Here is an 18,835-nt window from a genome sequence, read left to right as displayed (position 1 = left end):
CAAAGAAATTTATAACCTGTACTGTATGATGATCATCATGTTTTCTCTTTTCTAATGGAGAGCTCTGCAGCAGGTTTCTTTTTCTCTTCTGCTAGGCAGTGTACTTGATGTGACTGGATTATTTCAGGTGCACATCACGAGCTGTTTGGATACAGTGCTTCTCCCTTTAGCATCAGTGAAAGGGAGCTGTATCACTGGAATTCACGACAGCACATAGTCTAAGCTATAACTGAGCAGTATATTGAAATAAAACTTTGAAGATGCATCAGCTAGACAGCATTCATTTTCTTCAGTGAAAATTCTACTACATCTGCAGATGAGAGAAGCTTAATAATTAAGAGAAATACTGCTTTCCTAAAACCTGCAATAATTTTTTTAGATTTATTATGGTGTATCTTCTCTTCTCCATGTATATACTCTTTTATTTTGAAGATTTATATTGAAGAAAGTAAGCATTTTCTTCCCTAATTCTTGTCACATGAAGTTCTGTAAAAATACATGCAAATGGAATGATCTCTCGTGTTTGTTTTGCCTCTGTCTTGATGGGATGTATGAGAGCAATAATATTTAATGCTCATTGCCAATGAAATTCATTTCCTTTTGGCTCATGGGTTGCTTCTCTCTGATAACATCTTTAACATTCAGAACTCTGATATTTGTTTTAATAAGCCTCTTTTAAACTTTTGTGTTGTTAAAAATATTTTTTGTGGACCTCTACTAAAAACAGTGTAATGCTAGCTTCAAGATGTTGTGGCATTCATAGAACTTAAATGTGTTTCTGTTAGTATATGGATTTTTGAGGTTTGGGCTAAAATCTGCTGAGCATAATTTCTGTGCATGCAGTCAAGCTTTAAAGGAATGAGAACGTTTGACCTGGGAAAGAAGACGTGAGAAAAATGTGAACTACAGAAATGTTTTGTTATTAAAATAGGCTTTCCTGTATTGTAGCAACAAAGCAATATTTGTTGAAACATTTAAATCCTGTGATATCTGTGCAAATGACATTGTGTCATATGTAAAGGTGTGAACTTTCTGCACTAAGCCCTCTTGAGACATGAGCACCATCCAGCCCAGCTGGGGAAGACAGTACAAGCTGGGGAGAGGCTAAAGGGTTGCTTCCCCTCCCGTGTCCTCCCAGCTTCTGACGTTCTTCAGCTTACCAATTTCCTGAGCCAGATGTTGCTTCCATATCTGTGTTTAATAGCCCTTGATAGACCTTTCTTCTATGAATATATCTTTTTTATTTTCTTTTTTTTTTAATACTCGTGTTTTTTTAAACCCAGTTACACCTTTGTCATCTGGAGTATCCTGTTGCAAGGACCTATGCATTTACCAGCACTGAATTTCTTCCAGCATTTTATTGCCTAATCAGCATTATAGGGTCCTTCTATAACTCCTTGAGGTCAGTTTTCTTATCTGCTCTCATTAATATTCCCTGAAAAATTTGCTACTTCACTGTTAACCCTTCTTTGTTATGCACAAGAGATGTCTCAGCACAGATGCTGTGTGACCCTACTCAGTGTCTTGTTTCACTAAGAAAACTAGCCATTTTATTCCTGTCCTTAGGTTCCTGTCCTTTATCGGCTTCTCCTCTATTTTTTTTTTCCATGAGAATTTAGCAACGCAGGACTGTGTTTATCACATCTTTAGTGACTGAATCAAAGACCTGTTGGAAGTTGGAGAGGCACAGCTTTCTCTGCTGACGTTGATTCTTCCCCTTGCTGGTTGTGTTCTTCAATATAGTGTCGACAAATACTAGCTGGTTCGGGCAATCTTCTGTTCATTTTATCCATTTTTTCTAAAGCATCTTTGAGTGTCACTTCAGTTGAAGACTCTTTTTTTCCTGACTTATGCCCGCTCTAGAGGGCCCTTTTCTGTATGTGAAAGCATCCCAGATCTCCGATGGTATTTTTTGTGACACAATTTTTCATTCTGAGCAATCTGTAACGCATATCTCTGCTCAGTTGTGAGCAGGACTTCCTCTCAATCCAGGACACACTGAATCTTAGTATTATAATGTGCTTGGCTGGACAGCAAGGCTTTTAACATTAACAGACTGGTGTATTAGAGAGGTGATGATCTGCAGTGTTATACGATGATTTCCTCTGTATCTTCTCCAACTTGGTTTTTGAAAAATGTGTAGCACAAATGTTTTCTGGGATCCAGCATTTCAAGTCAAACAGAAGGTGCTGGGTTCCAGGAGCCAGAGACATGAAATTATTCTTTAATTCCATCCATGGCGCCCTCTTGTTCAGATGAGAACTTACATAAGGCACCGGCAGGGTCTTTTCTGCTTTACTTGGAGCTGAAAAAGCCTAAGTTAGAAAGTGTTCTGTTTTAGGACTTCTAAGATATTGAAGTAATTCCAGAAGACAGTCTTAAAAAGGAAATGCTGTAGGGAAATGTAAATCTTCGGATGAATAAAATTGTGCTATGAAACAGATGTCCTGCAGTTATTCCTTGTGTTCATCAAGATTAAGACAAAAAGGAGTTTCCTTAAATTACATTAAGGTGTTTTCGTATCAGATACTAGCAGAGGTTTTCTGACAGTAGGAGCAGTAAAGCACTGATACAAATTAGAGCGGATATGAACATTTTTATGAACAGATTGGACAAATGGCAACCCTAGTTTAGGTAAGCTTGGTTCTCCCTTAGCAAAGGATGAACTAAAATGCTTCTCGATGCCCTGGGTCTTCTGTAGCAGCCTTTCTTGCCGGGACGGACAGCAGCCAGGGCTGCGCTGCATCGCCAGGTGTGGTGAGAGCACCCTGCCAGGAGGACCCTCACCCACCAGCTGCATTTCTGTCCGCTTCCAGCCCGCTGACTTCAGCCTTGGAGTCAGCTCCAGGCTGAGGCTGTCGTGTGTCGAAGAATGACTTCATCTGTGCTCCAGAACTACCTTTTGTAAGCATAAATTGTTGGATGTATCTGTTGACTCACTGCTTTTCTCACAGGCATCTGTTGGCTAGGGCCCAGCAGCGCTGCATTAGAGAGGGCTGAGAAATCCTTGAGGTGGAGGGTGTTTCCTGCTCGGCGTTTGCAGAATTGAATATATGCCATTCCTAATTGACTTTATTAAGGGTCGTCATCCGAGCAGACTAATTTTCCAAGTTCTTTTATGAAGAGGTGTTAGTAAACAGAATTGACAGATGTACTGTCTCCCTGCTGTTAGTTGCCACTGGGATTCATTCTTAATTGCAGTATAACGGTCTGTATTTTTGGCCTTCCCTGGATCTGTGCCCTCTGTAACAGGATGATTATTTAATGCTTATACACTTCTTCCAGCTGGCAGGCACTCTCCCTTTTTTTGGCATAATTTCCTTCTATTTTTTTCATATATTTCCCGTACTAAGACGGTTCAAGGTGAAAAATACAAAAGCGATGGAAAAGAAAGAATGAGAAGGTGCCGCCTTACAACTATGAAGTGATTCCGTTCTAATTGGTAAAACTGGTCTTTGACAAATTACTAATATGATTTTTGGTAGCAGGGAAGAGAGAAATATATCCACCTATGTATTTTCTCGATGTACATCATTGTAAATTAGAAAATTGGGATCTACAAATGTGTTTAATGTTTGTCACATCTGAACAGTAGCGTGTGGGCATAGTTCATCATCTCTGCTATGTTAACGCCAGCAAAAGGTTGTATATGAATGAATAATTTATGCCTGCACTAAATGAAAATGTAGATGGTTAGCAGAAGACACTGTTTTGTTAGCTGCTGCTTCACTTGCTAAGATGCCAGCAAGAAGAGCTGAATACATTGTTGGCAGAAAAGCCAGGCAAATTAACCCAGCCAAAAGAGTCCATCAAAAAGAAAAAAAGTGGGAATTAAACTTGGCAGCCGATTTGCTTATGTGGTCTGGGGGAAAAAATGAAAAAACACTTATTTTGCCAGAAAAAAAGTGGAAAGTCAATTCAAAGAAAACCCAGAATTATCCTCTACCAAAAAAAAAAAAAAAATCAATGAAATCTATGCTGATGTAAAGACAGCACAAATTGAATCTAAACAAGCCATAGGCTTCCCTAGGCTAGCTTTAAAAAGTCAAGTTTCCTCATTAGAGCACAATTAAAAGAAGACTTAACTGAACCAGCCTTCATATCCTAACATTTGAAAATACTTTTATCTTTTTCTCCAGATTTTCATAATAGAATTTTCTCTTGAATAATTGTGCTCTTACAGTACAGGCTTTTTTAATTAAAGAAAAATTCTCTCCTACTATGAAACAAAATGAAGTTTCATTAACTTGCAAGTATAACTGTCTAGCCTACCGATGCAGTTACTCAGGAAAAGTATCAAGGTTTTGAGGAGAGGAATAGAAGATGTATATATTCCTTATTGTACTACCTCTGCTGATATTCAGGTTTGATCTCAAGTCATCAATAGTTGCCAAGGGTTCTGTAAGCTTCCCATCCCCTCTCTCAAATGCAGCATTAATGTGCTACCCTGGAGCATGTGAAATAGAAATATTTAGTATGAGTCTGTAAGCTGTCCTTGTAACCATAGGTGAAGAAGGCTTAGCAGAAAGCCATGGGGAGTTATGGAATTGTTGCTGCGCAGTGGTGCAGTGTGGTGGTATGCTTTGCACACCCCAAAGAAACAGGGCAGTGAGGAGGTGACCGTACATGTTGTCTAGATTAAAGCCATTTTTGTCTGTGAGAACAGCAGTCATACTACACATTGATAACAGCAGACATATCTACTCAAACCTTTAAGTTTGGATGCTGTTTTGGGTACAGAGGTACGTTCAGTCTCGATCTAAACATGTTAATTGGTTAAAACTCATTCCCTGGAGATGAAAGTGGATTAAAAAAACCCCCTATGTCCAGGCTTTCCAAGTTTTTATCACAAGTACCAGAAATACTTTTAAATTTTATTTTCTCAAGTCAACTAAGAGCACTTGTGCACAGCTCCCACCACCCTTTTCAAGATGGCTGGTGGACTTTCCCCCGCCTGGAGGGAGGGAGACCTGTCTGGCCTGTCTTCTCCATCCATCAGCTCTCTGAGCTGGAGTCTCGGAAGAGGAAATTGTAGCAGTCCTGCTCATGAGAGAGAGTGCCATGCTAGAGAATGAACAAAAATGCTGCTTCTCCTTTAATTTTATTTAGATTAAACATTGGGGAACTAGGGGTTTTTTCAAGTTTCTAAAGTGCATTTTTCTTTAAAGAAAGATTTTTCAAAGCAGAGACCTTTTATGTTCCCCACTTCTTTAATATTTTTTTTTTCATGTATACATCGTTGACTGGCTTCAAGCCAACACAGTGGTGTGACTTGCTGGCCAGACCAGTAATGCCAGAGAGGGAAAAAAAGTCTTTGGAGCTTTTTGGCTTGCAGTAGCCTAGCTGGACAGAAAGGTTGATGCGGAGAGGAGCTGAAGTGTTGATGCGGAGAGGAGCTGAAGTGTGGGCACTTGAACGTTGCCGCCGTCCGTAGCTGTCTGTTGTTTCCCCAGAACAACTGTGTATGTGGTAACTTTTCATAAAAGTCCTTTCAAAAATAGCCCAGTGAATAATCAGGAAAACATAGCAGGGTCCAATCCTCCCAGTTGTCCTCATTGTTTCCCAGGGAATCCCTGGGGGCTTTCTGCAAGACGCTGGGTTGGCCTTGGTAGCCCCTGGCTACTGACAGCATGCTGCCACCGTCTCTCGGTCCCTGGGTCTTCTGTTCGCCTGTGTGAAAGCCAGTCATCCCCAAGAGAGAGACACTGTAGCTTGTAGGTGAACACCCCCATGTGTCAAAGGAAGTGGTTGACTAATGATTTGCTGACAGAAGTGTTGGTTGTAGGAAGCATCTGAAGAATTGGAAAAGAAGGGAAGGGAAGAGAGTCTGTTTCCAGATAATAAGAAGTGAAAAATTATTGGAAGGGGGGACTCAACACATTTATAAGAGCACATTGCTTTGTTTTACAGGACAGCTTCTGTTTTGAACTTAACCTGTAAATAAGATGGCTAGAGGACAGCAGCTTGAATCAAATGAACTGGCTCTATGGGGTGCTTTTGCTCATCCAACACACTGCTGCTAGGAGTCCTTGAGACTTTCTAAAGGATATTCTTCTGATCTCCTGCGTAGGCTGTTACACTGTCTCCTCTAGTGGTACACTGGGACTTACAGAAGTATGGGTGATGAGAAGCATCTTTTCTTCTCTTCATTCTCTAGTTGATTTTGCTTCTGCTTTTTATCAAATACATGATTTAACTGAAGGCAAAGAGCAGTTTGTTGAAGAAATGATAATGAGGGTTTTCTGGGAATTTAAGAGATCATGGATTTATTTTTTTTTAAAAAGCATATTTCAGCTCCTGACAAATATGTGGAAGAAGGGAACTTGAATACCTGCAAAAGTGTGAAATGTCTGTGCGGCCTTTCAGGAGCTGTACAAAAGCATTCAGAAGTGTCTCTCTTCAAAAACAGACATGCCAAGCAAGAAAGAGTTGAAAAGAATATTATCTGTGACTGAAAACTAGTTTTAAAATGCAAACCTCAGCTCAGCTTTCTAATGCAGTGTTCATCGAAGGTAAAGCAGCATACCTCTTGGCCTTTAAGCAGGAAAGCCATGGTGAAGCCAGCTAGAAGAGGTCATCTTTGGGGAGCGCAGCCCGAGCTGTTCGGGCACCCCAGGCACTTCCCCGTTTCGTGCTCCAGTCCCCAAAATCCTGTCATTGGCCTCTATCTGCTGTAGCATGTCTTCACTGGGCAGACCTAAATCTGTTGCATGGACCCACCAGAGGATTGGCCTTACTGGATGTCTGTGGTAGGTGTAGTCTTTTCTTTCGCAGCAGTTGAGATCCTTGTGGCTCCTCTTCAGGATGAAATGCGAGGGTAGCTACCTGAGATCTGCCAGGTAGCTAAAAAGACAGAAGTCCCTGGCATCTGTGAATTTCACAGTGCCACAGGCGAAGATGCTGGGAGCATGGGTGGCTCTTGCAGTCGTGGCAGTACTTGGGTGCAGGGGACAGGCAGTGCCAGGGTGAAACGGCCACGCGCTCTGGTGACTGTTTCCTAGTTGTTGCAATGACTGTGGTGGCAAAATGACTAAAAGACACGAACAGGGCGACTGAAGTAATTAAATGTGGCCTGTGTCGCTCCTAGGGGGATGTGCCCTGCACAGCTGGAGTGCAGCGATGCTGCAGTGGCATCACCGCATTTCTATGAGCAAGCCTGATGTTGTTCACTCTTTTGGTAGAAGACCAGAAGGCAACAGAGGGAAAGAAAAGGGTTTCTGTTGCTTTTTGAGCTGGCGGAGCCTGCACAGGAGTGAAGGTGCCATCACAGCTGGTGCAGGGGGGCATTCGGGGACAGAAACCCGCGTTTCAGTTAGCTAGATCAGCTCTGCCATCTCATGGAGCTTCTCCTCGAAGTGCCCACTGCTCGCTCTGCAGCCTGCCACTGGTGTCCCGGTAGACTTGTCCAGCTTGCTGTCATCTCCAGAGGACCATCATCCCACCCAGTTCAGCACAATCCACCCCATCTGGCAGGCCTCCTTCAGGGGAGGAGGAGGGAATAATACGGGCTGGGAAACACTTGGCTTCGGCTGTGTTGGCAGTGCTGGTTTGGGAAGTGATGCCCAGCACCTGCCCACCCCACAGCAATCTGCTGCCAGTGCCGTTAGCGTAGACACAAAAACAAGTACCAAATGCCTCCAGAATTTGAAAGAAACAGGTCATCTTGCTGCTGTGTGGCTCTAGTTATCCAAATACTTGATTGAGATAGAACAGAAACATTAAGTATCGCCTGATGAAGTAAAAACCTCTCTAATTAGGGTTAAAAATGTGTTGCATTATAGTTTATTTTCCATAAAAATATGTAAATAATCTGTGCTCCTAAGTAAGATTTAGTAAGTCATGTTACGTTTATATTTGAAAACCTTCATGCCAACTATACCTTGACTTTTCAGTGTCTTTCTGCAGTCTTACAAAGTAGAAAGTTGTGCTTTGCCTTCTTTCATTTCATATTTACACTTGTGAGCCCTTTTCTGAGCTGTCATGTTTACATTTTCTTCCCCATCGCCCTACGGCCACCCAGAGCTCCCTAGCTGGGGTCAGAGAAAGCGGCGGATTTTTTTTTTTTCAGCATGGTTGTATTTAGTTCATATGATGCAACGGTGTCTTCAGGATGTAATGGTCAGTTTGACCTCTTTACAAACACCAAGCAAGTATGTGAGAAAACATTTTACAAGCTGCAAGAGGATTCTTGATGGCTCTCAGCAGAGCGGAAGAGTTTTCCTTGGCTGGCAACGGTGAGGATTAGTCTGTGCCGCTGACTGTAGCGGCGTATGAAGAACAGCATTGTAAGCAGGAGAGGTCACCGTAGACCGGGCTCACTCGCTGGTTTTCCACATCATTTTATTTCATTTCCTTTTATGGAAACTTGAAAGGTATTTATTTAGGTCGCTGCTTCCCCTGTAGCCTTTATGACACACCTCAACTTCACATCTGCAACATTCAGACTTAAGTAAGGAGCATGCACCATAGCTGGGCTGTAAGCAGGGTCTTCTCCCGGTTTCACGGAAGTTGCAGTATCACACGAGGACAGGGCATGAAAAGACAACATGTTGTATTTTCTGTTTTTATTTTGAGAGAAAGGCTGGGTTTTTGGCTTCCCATAGATTAATAGATGATTAATGGAAAAATATTTGCAAGGCATGTATGAGAGTTACGATTCCTGATTTTAAATTGTTAGGGATACTAAGAATTGCCATACATCCATGGCAGAATCTGGTGTTTCTGTAATTTTTGGTTGAGACACTGGGGATCAAGAAATAGGGAATGCTTTGAAGCCCAAGGATTATTTCTTCTTTTAAAAAACTTAGGTGTTCCTTCTACTGGACAAAAAAAGTTATTTCCCCCAGTACTCTTAGGATTTTATATTAGGAGGGAAAAAAAACAAACTCTCAAATCTAAGGTCACATCTTTTTATATATGGTACAGTATTTGCAACAAGTTAAAGACATTAACTTAAGTAAATTGTTTATTGTTCTACAAAAGATACTTTAAAGTTTGCTCTTTTTGTGGTAGCATTAAAATTCCCAAAGGAATTTTGTATCCTTGAAGTATTTTTAATCATGTGCCGCCTTCCTCTTATGACATGTATGAACTCACTATGGCAAATAAAACAGTTCATTTGTTATTAACTTTAAAAATATATCTATTAATGACACACCTTTGATAGATTTCTGATAGATCAGTAGTCTGGCTCGTTGACAGATTAGTAGATTAGGGCATGTTGTGATTTTTATATGAAAGGCAATTTTACAGAAGAAGGAAGTAGACATTACCAATTTACCATTTCAGCCAAAATTGTAACAATAGAAAAATATTAAAAAGAAAGATCGTTTCTGTTGTTACTTGCAGCCCCAGGGCTGGTTCCCGGGCATCCCTCTGCCCTGCTGGAGACAGAAGCCCAGCGGGACGTGAGCAGCGTGGATTGTAACCAGGAGCTGAGGAGTAAAATAAAATTCCTCTTTCTTTATTGTGGAGGGGTATGATCAAAGTAGCTCTGTTTCTTTTTTTCTATATCTTTCTCAGCTGTGTTTGAATAATTTTTTTTACAAGGCCCCTCCAGTGATTTAAATGAGCAAGGCTGTCATCTGTCACCTTGCAATTTTTTGTCTCACATAAAAAACCTTTCTGCCCTGAAAGATCTGTGTCCTGGTGGGAAGACATGCTCTTACTGGCAAATGCAGCATTAATGTTGCTTGGGCTAACAGACTAACACTGCCTAGAATAATGAAATTTCACCTTAGCTTTTCGTGCTCAGAAGAAACAAATTCCTGCAAGTCCGGCTAGCAACCAAAGAGCAGCTTCCTTCAGCTGTGTTTAAGTTTTGTCATGACTAGCACACCTCAGGCCAACCTTTCTTTCACCCCACCTCTTGGTTAAAAACTGTGATTTCATGGAGCTGCATAATTACCATCAAGTAAAATCTCTTCTGAGGGGATGGATGGTGGTTGGTGATTTATTTCACAAACTATGAATACATTAAAATAGGAAAGGCAAGCAGGTGCTGCGAATGCATCAGGACCATCCAGCAGCTGTAATGAGGATCGCAGCAGTGGTGGTAAACTGAGACTGGAAAGGGGCAATGCTTTCACTGCAGAGTAAACCTTGTGCTTCTGATGTCAGGAACGTGAAATGTGTGCCATTGGGTGGCAAAAAATTGTAGGTTCCTATGAAAGTATACCTGGCCTTTATCTTAAACCTTGAGTGCATCAATGAGGAGGGGGGAAGATTTTTGTCTCTCATACTTTTGCATTCCTTCCACAAATCAAATTTGAAGGGAATTGCCACTCGATAGTTTAGATTAGTGCCGTCCCGGTTGTTTCAGTAATTCTACAGCAGTTTACCCTAAAAAGGAATACTAAAAATCTCTTTTTGACTAAAAATAAGCTGTTCACTTGTTAAAGCTGCAGGATTTTTCACGTGAATTTACGTTGTTTTTATTGTATGATGTTTCTCCGGCCATATTAATCAAATACTGCTTTCAGAAGGATAAGAAGGTCCCTGTTACGCTTCTGGATTGGGTATTGATACTTATTTATCTCAGGGAATATTTTCTGACTCACTGTATTCATTATTCTTGCAAGGAAATAGTAACTTTCTTTGTTGTGAGTTAACGTCCCTTCACCTTTTTATAGGAGCGAGAAAGGAGGAACAGCTTGGGTGATACTAATGATTTTTAAATCTTACATAAGTTTTTCTGCCAATTAATCCATCAATCAAGTGGAAGCTGGTTTGGACATAATTTAACGTATTGTCAGGACAGTATTTCAAATTTTTTTAAATCCAAGTAATTTACGAATTCATTGCAGGTCTCTGCAGGTTCTTATGAAAACTGAAAATACGTATCACTGAAAACATCTCTGGTGGTGCTATAGTAAGAGCATAACAAACCTTCTAAGAACTGCAATTTTTAGTTCATGTTTGTCCTGGTTTTGGCTGGGATAGAGTTAATTTTCTTCCTAGTAGCTGGTACAGTGCTGTGTTTTGGATTTAGTACGAGAATAACGCTGATAACACACCGATGTTTTAGTTCTTGCTAAGCAGTGCTTACACTAGTCAAGGGCTTTTCAGCTTCCCATGCTCTACTGACTGAGAAGGCTGGAGGTGCCCAAGAAGCTGGGAGGGGGCACAGCCGGGACAGCTGACCCAAACTGGCCCAAGGGACATTCCATACCATGTGACGTCATGCTCAGTACATAAACTGGGGAAAGCTGGCCGGGGGGGGCCGCTGCTCGGGGACTGGCTGGGCATCGGTCGGCGGGTGGTGAGCAATTGTTTTTCATTTGCATCACTTATCTTTCTTGGGGTTTATTTCTCTCTCGTTATTTTCTTTTTCATTACGTTATTATTATTATTAATAATAATAGTAATTTCAATTATTAAACTGTTCTTATCTCAACCCATAAGTGTTCTCACTTTTACTCTTCCGATTCTCTTCCCCATCCCACTGGGGTGGGGGGAGTGAGCGAGTGGCTGTGTGGTGCTCAGTTAAACCACGACACTGTTAAAAAAAAAAAACAACTGTTGGGATGGTAGGAGGGACACATTGCCTGTGCCACCTTACTGTGCCACCAGTAAATTTCTCAGTAATATTCATAGCATTGAGAATGGGGGGCTGGTTAGCTTTAGCTCAGAGCCTTGAATGTAAAAATTCAGGTCTTGACCATAAATCTTATGGTACATATTTAAGGCAAGCCCTTCTCAATATGCTTGAATACACTGGGGGAGCAGGGGAGATGGGTTGTTTGTATCCCAGCTGGCAATTTTTATGTTGTTTTCTTTGATGGTTCCTCACCATGTGATTTACTTCCCAGCCCAAGATCTTCTGATGTGCTTACAAAATCTGATTTACATAAGTGCAAAACAGAGGAGGAAACAGGAATGTACTTTAAAAGGCTTACGGACCCAAATGTGACACTAGTGAAGTTAGGCGTGAGGGCTGAAGTTCTGGGAAGAGCTTTTCTGTGCTGAGGTCTCAGGAGCGGATGCTGCGGCTGGAGACCTGTACCCCACGCTGCCCCAGGAGAGCAGGGGATGCTCTCCATGTCTTCCACGCTGCCAAGCACTTCTGTCTTGCAGAGGACGTGTTGCCCACTGAAGTGTTCTCTATCACATTTTATTTACTTGATGAAGTATGGATTTGATTAGTCATTGTTTTGATATTGATGTGTATCAAGCCTGTTGCATTGTAAAAGCATGCATCTTTAAATAAGAATGAAGATTGGTTTTGCAAAGATGAGATCCTTTCATCTTTGCTTATGTGGTCTTGCACCTTTTTTTTTTTGCCCTGTATGTGTCTCTGGAGTCAGTGGGTCTGCTTGCAGAGTAAGGGTCTATTAGACTAGATAAGGATAGTGGAATTCAGTCCTGCTTGCAGGTACGTTTATTATTGCGCCAGAGTAAAGCTAGAAATGGAATACAGTTCCTCAGGGTTCAGTAGCTATGCCTAGTCTTTGAAAAATTATAAACAGCTCCTAATTAGATGAACGATAAATCAGGAAAATGATAAATACTTTCTAATAAGCCCTTTTCTCAGTGAGGGTTTACACAATAGGCTCAATTCTGAACATCTGAGGAATGTACAGAATTGTAATCAAAAGTGATCTATGTTTTTATATCAAGAATAAGCTGTGGAAATTACAGCTTACAGTTGTTCATTCCAGTCATTGAATGAAGCAGAATAAAAAAAAAAAATAATTGTTGTCTCAATTTGATTTATTCTGGCTATTTCAGGTGTCCCCCAGGGTGTATTTAGAAGAAAGAAGAGTCTGAAAATAATCTCCTGAATATTTTAAATATAACTCAATATGAAAGTTGATCCATGTGTCCCGCTTTGAATCATGCAATAATCTCAATATAGTAATTGTGTTATTTGCAGCAAGAAAAAAAAATGTGTTTTTTTGCATTCTAGAACAAAATCACTTTTTTTTTTCCCTCCTGAAACTTTCTAATGATATTTAGAAGTAGATAATTTGACCAGTAGATGACTTTTAAGGTATTTGCTATAGCCCCAGCACGATCCTTTGACTCTGAGATGGCTGTATAAAGTATGAGATGAAGAAAACACTTGTTAATAGAGAAAGGAAAATGCAGTATTCAACCTCTTTCTTTTTTTTTTTTTTTTTTTCCTTTCCTCCCCCACAGGACATTAATGTATGTATCCTTGAAAACTACCCTGAATGTTCCAATCCCAGGTTATTTTACATCATACCATATTTCTGTGGACAGCATCCAAGATGCAGGTAAATATATACAAGGTATCCCAATTTGTTCAGCAATAGCTATTGCCAACATTTTGTCAGGAACTGGTGATAAAGAGGCAACAGTTATTTGAAATACAAGAGAAAAGGGTAAGTGCAATGTAGCGCTGTATGTGGTAACTGCATGCATATATTTTGGAGTAAGGGGGGGATAATGCAAATGTAGTACTATTCTTTTTTCTTGATTTAATACTTGAATAATTCATCAAATCTGGATGTATTTACGTGGATTTTTCTCTTCTGGGTTGGCAAGGTGAGAATGGCAGTGACCATATGTGCTCATTACTCATTTTACCTGCACTGTAATTTTGTAATACATGTTTTAGCTCTGCTCAGGTGTTTGTATCAGGTCTATATCTGAGGAATTCCATGTTTTTATATCTGTGTAAGAAATAGTAATCATGCTTAAAACTATGTGAAGTGCAGCCTTCTACTGCTGTAATTGAGCTAGTTCATTTTTAATGTGTCTATTTATGCCATTCTCATATTGCTGTATTATTGATACTGCATAGTAAACTTTTATGCAATAATATGTGAATAATTTTAAATACCTTCTTGTTTTCAAATACTTTTATATTGTTGGTCACAGCATGTTCTTTATTAGGTTTGTTCAACTTCAAGGTATTCTATTTATTTATTGTTACTGCTTCTCCATAGTGGAACAACTGCACATGTTCTCAAAAATTTCTTTCAAAAGCCATACTTTTTGTAGCAGTAGTAACAAGTGAAAATGTGTTCATTCTTATGTCTCAGTTTCTAAGTATCTTTGCTGTAAAATCCTGCTTTAGTTTTTTGACATAAGCGAGGGTATGATTAAGAAACAAAGGAGATTCATGACTTCATTTTCATTACACTTTTTTTTCATAATGTATTTTGGCCTCATTTGCAAATGCTTATGTTTGCACACTTATTAACAACAGTGACATGTCTGAAGGCTTTCACAACATACCTCTATGGGGTTTCTGAGCAGTGTATTGCAGTACTGTTTCGTAGCTTGTTATAGATGTGTCTCCTATCATGCCATTGCACTTCCTTCAGCTACTTCCTAGTCTCACAAGGAGCTGCAAGAAGGAAGCTCGTAGTATTTGTAAGGACACTCTGCTTTTGCAGAAAATGGACCTATTCAAGGAAGGTGGTAGGGAATGAAAAACCTGCTCCAAGTCTGCTCTAGTGGGAGTGTAAAGCAGTAAGCCTTTCTGCATGTCATGGGAAGAGCTTCTGATAAATATTGGAAGTTCACTATCGCATAGAATTTGCAATAGCCTAATGGAAGTCAAGGAAGAGGTGTGATCTCCAGCCCCTCTCAGGTAGCCTGTGTGACTCAGATGTTCATCATACCAGCTGGACCCTGGGAGAAAGCTAATTTCCTTTAGTTTGGGACACTGGCATTATATCCCTTATCAATATGAATGCTGACTGCTGCTCCCAGGACATAAATTAATATGAGTTCATCTAAGGGACTTAGGATTCATACGCTTGTCAAACCTAATTGTGCTTCCATGAAACTACGAGAGAAACATAAAGGTGTACTGGTGTCCTGCCAGCTTTTCCCACTGGGGGGAAAGATAGAATAACCCTAAACTGATCTTCAAAACCAGTATCAGTCAGAGCAAACAAATGCGAATCCTGTAGCAGAGACACAGGGCAGTCAGGGGTAATGGCAGGGAAAGGGAAGCTCATGGAGACTTTGGCAGAAGTTAAAATGAAGGACAAGGTGGGAAACAGGCCGGTAGCCTCCTGTGTGGTATTCACTAGGTAACAGCAGGCAGTGGTTGCTCGCAGCAGTTCTCAGGGACAGGTTCAGGGACACCGCCACCCCTTAGCACCCTTCATCACCCAGGGAAGTCGTTCCTCCCGTGACATGGGTTGTGCTTCTGAGTTGAAATACAGGAGTTCACAAGTTTGAGCTTATAAACAACCCGGTGACAGATGTCTTCAGAACAGAGTGCTTCCACGCAGTGATTAACCTCCTTTTAATGTGCTCGTGTTTTTACATGCCAAACCAATTCTAGATGTTGTCCAGCAAAGCTCAGTAAGCCTTTCAGGTTTGGTGGGGGTTTTTTTATGTTCTGTTAGAAGTACAGCACTGAATATTTTTTGATTCAGTTGTGTTCTTGGCTTGAATTTCTGAAGTAAATGCATATTTAACCTCTTCCCCCTCCCCCCCCCCCCATTAATTTCATACAGGGAGCCTGGTGAATGGGCCCTTGAAAGAGCAAAGCTGAACGTTAATGAAAATTTTCTGCTTGTGGGCATTCTGGAGGAGTTGGAGGATGTGCTGCTTTTATTAGAAAGATTCTTACCTCATTATTTCAAGGATGTGCTTAGCATCTACAAAAACCCAGGTAACTTTTTCCATTAAAAAGCTATTCTTACAGAAACTTCGGCAAAATCTGCATGGCTGCTGAAAGCTATGTGTTTATGTCTTGTTTAGTCAATGAAGAGATTTATCTCCCTTTTAGGGAGCAGATTTGATTGATGGGGAAGGGTACATATTCTTCTTTTATTCTTAATGTTACTGCATGGTTTTCACTCCTGGGCAAGCACTTGGTGCTCCAGTGATCTTGCCACATGCCAGAAAGCTTCCCCTTTACCACTGGAGTGGCTTGTTCTTCTTTTAATTCTGTCATACTCAGCTCTCAAATAATACTGTCAAAATATTCTCAAAACGGTGCCAGCAATATCTACCTAAGTAAACCTGCAAGAAATGTTTTGGGGAGCTGGATGCTTTGGAGATTCTCCAGTACCAGGATATTTATTTTCCCTCAACCTTGACTAAGAGTTGAAATGAAATGAACCTCCAGTTAAACTGAGTTTAGGTAAAGTACAAGTAAGAACACGTATTTACAGCACTTTAAGTACAAAGCATGCTGAGGAAAAAGGCTTAGGAGACTTGAGTAGAGACATGAAAACAGAGAGCACTTAATCTACCTCTTAATTTGCACCCCGCAGTCAGTCTGAAAGGGTTCTCTCTTCTCTGCGTCAGTCCATCCCTCCCAACTCTTATTTATTGCTAACTTCTTTAGAAGACAGTCTTGTATCCTATGCCTAAACCAAGACATACGATGCTTCTGTGGGGCTGTGCATGTCATTCCGGCAGAACTGATTTCCTGCTTACATTTGGCTGGGCCATCAACATCGTATGAACCAGGGAGGGGTAAAACTTCCCTTCTGGCTTGGTGACTCAGTTGCATTCATGTCGGTGTGAAATGCCTACAGCCACTGAAATGTGTGTTTTATACCAAAACATGGATCAAAGATGGAATTTTGTTTGTAATGCATGCGGCTGATGGCTGGCTTTTGACTGACGGCAGCTATCACAGTAATCAGTCACTTTGAGAAATTATGAGTTTCTGTCCATAACCAGGAATTATGGGTGACTGTCCACCAGTCCCTGCTTCTAGGATGCATTTTTGAACGTCTTGTGTTTAGCAATGATACAGATATTACAGGGAAAGTGTGGCATTCCTCCTCTGAACATGATTTCAGTGGGTCATTATCCGCTTGCAATAAAGCAGTTAAGGCACCTATTTAGAAGGTGTGAGTGTTACTTTTTTGTGGTATTATAATCAGCCATAGAGCTGTTTTGCTCAATAACAGACATAAGGAGAGCATGGTGTGGTGTTGACATGAGAGCAATGCCCAGTTTTGGATCAGTTATATCTCTTTTTCTTTGTAAATTAAAAAATAAAAAGACCTACGTTTGTAGTGTGTGGAAATCTTCCTAACGGTTTGCAGAATTCAGTCTCCAAGGTTTTCCCACGGGGATGTTAGATGAGAGGGAGGCAGGGGATCAATAGAAGCATGCTCTTTGCAATGAGCAGACTTTTCTTTGGGAATCTATAGGACTTCCTCAGCTGTTCTGTGCACCATAGATTTTCATCTATTCAGCACCATTGGGGGAAGCTAACAAACAGCATGTAGGGTCTCGATTTTCATCAGGGTGCCCTAGAAATCGTCAGGTGTGAAATAAGCAATCTCCCAGAACCGTTAAGTACTGGATAATCTTTCTCTTCACTGTGTATATTCCAGTATCTGGGGCAGATTTGATCCCCTATTTCAGGACAGTGATTTCCTCTGGGATTTCATGTGTAAGACTGGTCTTGTGTCATGTGTGAAGATTCATCTCTTTCCTTCAGTATTCCCTATGCGGATTAAACTTCTGTTTTATTTTTCCGATTCACTTATTGACAAGGAAGAACAGAAAGGAAACAGTTTCCTTGTGTTAACTCTCTCCTCCTGTTTTCATACATGCATGTATTTGGGTTTTTTTTCCAATCATAATTATTTTCAGGTTATTTCTGAGTTGGTGCTAATGCTTACAAAAACCTTAACAGAATCAGCCAGAAAGAAAAAAAAAAAAAAAAATCCACGTGCTGTGTAACAAATCCTACATCATTCTCCTCAGGGCACCTTAGACCTGATCTGCAACACCCTCTGCTGTTGCATCGTGAAGTGCTGGGAAGAAGAGATGTTATTCTGCCCAGATGTGTGGTGATCCCACAAAGCAGCAGATACTTTGGGCCAAAACTGACCTTTTGTTGCAACTAACACGTGCGGATTAAATTTACACAATTTACAGTTTTGTCTGCTGACCTGCTGCTCCACCTGAGATACTCTTATGGCAGTCTTTCCTCTTTTCGTATAAAGAAAGTAAAGCTTTTCCAGAACTGATCTTTTATCAGTTGAATATATTGAGATGAGAAAAACACAGTGAAGGACCGTGTACAGAAAGGTGATTCACTTCCAGGTCAGTGAATCTCTGCACCAGAGTCCACTGCAATAAGCGGTTCTGGATTAGACGCAATTCAAAAACTGGATTTGTAGAGCTGTTTTGAAGCAGAAAGTAAGTGAAGGAAGGCAATTTCCATCCAGTGTTGCTTTAGTGGATTACATAGATTAGAAAGCAGAGTAGGAAATGGGTGATTGCTGTCCCACCAACATCATAATCTAAGCCAAATTAAAAGCGCCTACCTCTTGCTATAGGAAGCAAACTGCTGGTTGTTATCAAACCCATAAAATCACACGTGCATTTAAGATATGTCTGCAGAAGTTCTGGGTTAAACCCCTTCTTCTTCCCAAGGTTGGGACCCTCCTCCCTCATTACAGGTGCTTTGGGTGGGCACCAGATCACTACAGCTTCCATCCAAGCAAACTTATTATCGGGAGCCTTCAATATAGGTTGATGCTAATAGAAATCAGGAAATCTGGAAACTTTTTCTCATCTCTGTTTCTTTTAACCATGCAAGCCATATTCAAACTGCTTTGTTTCTTCTGTGTCTGTAGTAAAATTTCTCATCTGAAACAGCATGTAACAACATTTATTAAGAAACTCTTGCTCAGTGTCCTCCTCCTAGCTAGAAAACAAAGCCTGTAGCCTTTTTACCTTCAACAATACTTTGCTGCTATTGTTCTGAAGCAGAAGATCAGTAAAACTGTGGCTCTATTGATCAGATAGATAGTTGGACATTTACATCAGAGAGCACAGAAATGCGAGTGCGGGTATCTGCCTGTATATGTAATGACAGATAACTGCGTAATGCAATATGACTTGAGTGCTTTTGTCGGTGCTGCTAATG

The 18,835-nt window shown here is 40.7% G+C and overlaps 1 protein-coding gene across 1 annotated transcript in view; it reads left to right on the top strand.

Moving 5' to 3' along the window:
* UST (uronyl 2-sulfotransferase) overlaps positions 1-18,835 on the top strand; it is a 172,180-nt gene that overhangs the window by 123,172 nt on the left and 30,173 nt on the right. The window contains exons 6-7 of the mRNA XM_076333885.1: positions 13,141-13,238; positions 15,444-15,601. Of these exons, the coding sequence (XP_076190000.1) occupies positions 13,141-13,238; positions 15,444-15,601 (256 nt within the window). The remainder of the gene's footprint in view (positions 1-13,140; positions 13,239-15,443; positions 15,602-18,835) is intronic.

Source organism: Aptenodytes patagonicus, chromosome 3, assembly GCF_965638725.1.
Source record: "Aptenodytes patagonicus chromosome 3, bAptPat1.pri.cur, whole genome shotgun sequence".
In the NCBI taxonomy this organism is placed as follows: Eukaryota; Metazoa; Chordata; class Aves; order Sphenisciformes; family Spheniscidae; genus Aptenodytes; species Aptenodytes patagonicus.
The sequence above is the reverse complement of the archived record's forward strand: the minus strand, read 5'-3'. Positions and strand labels throughout refer to the sequence as shown.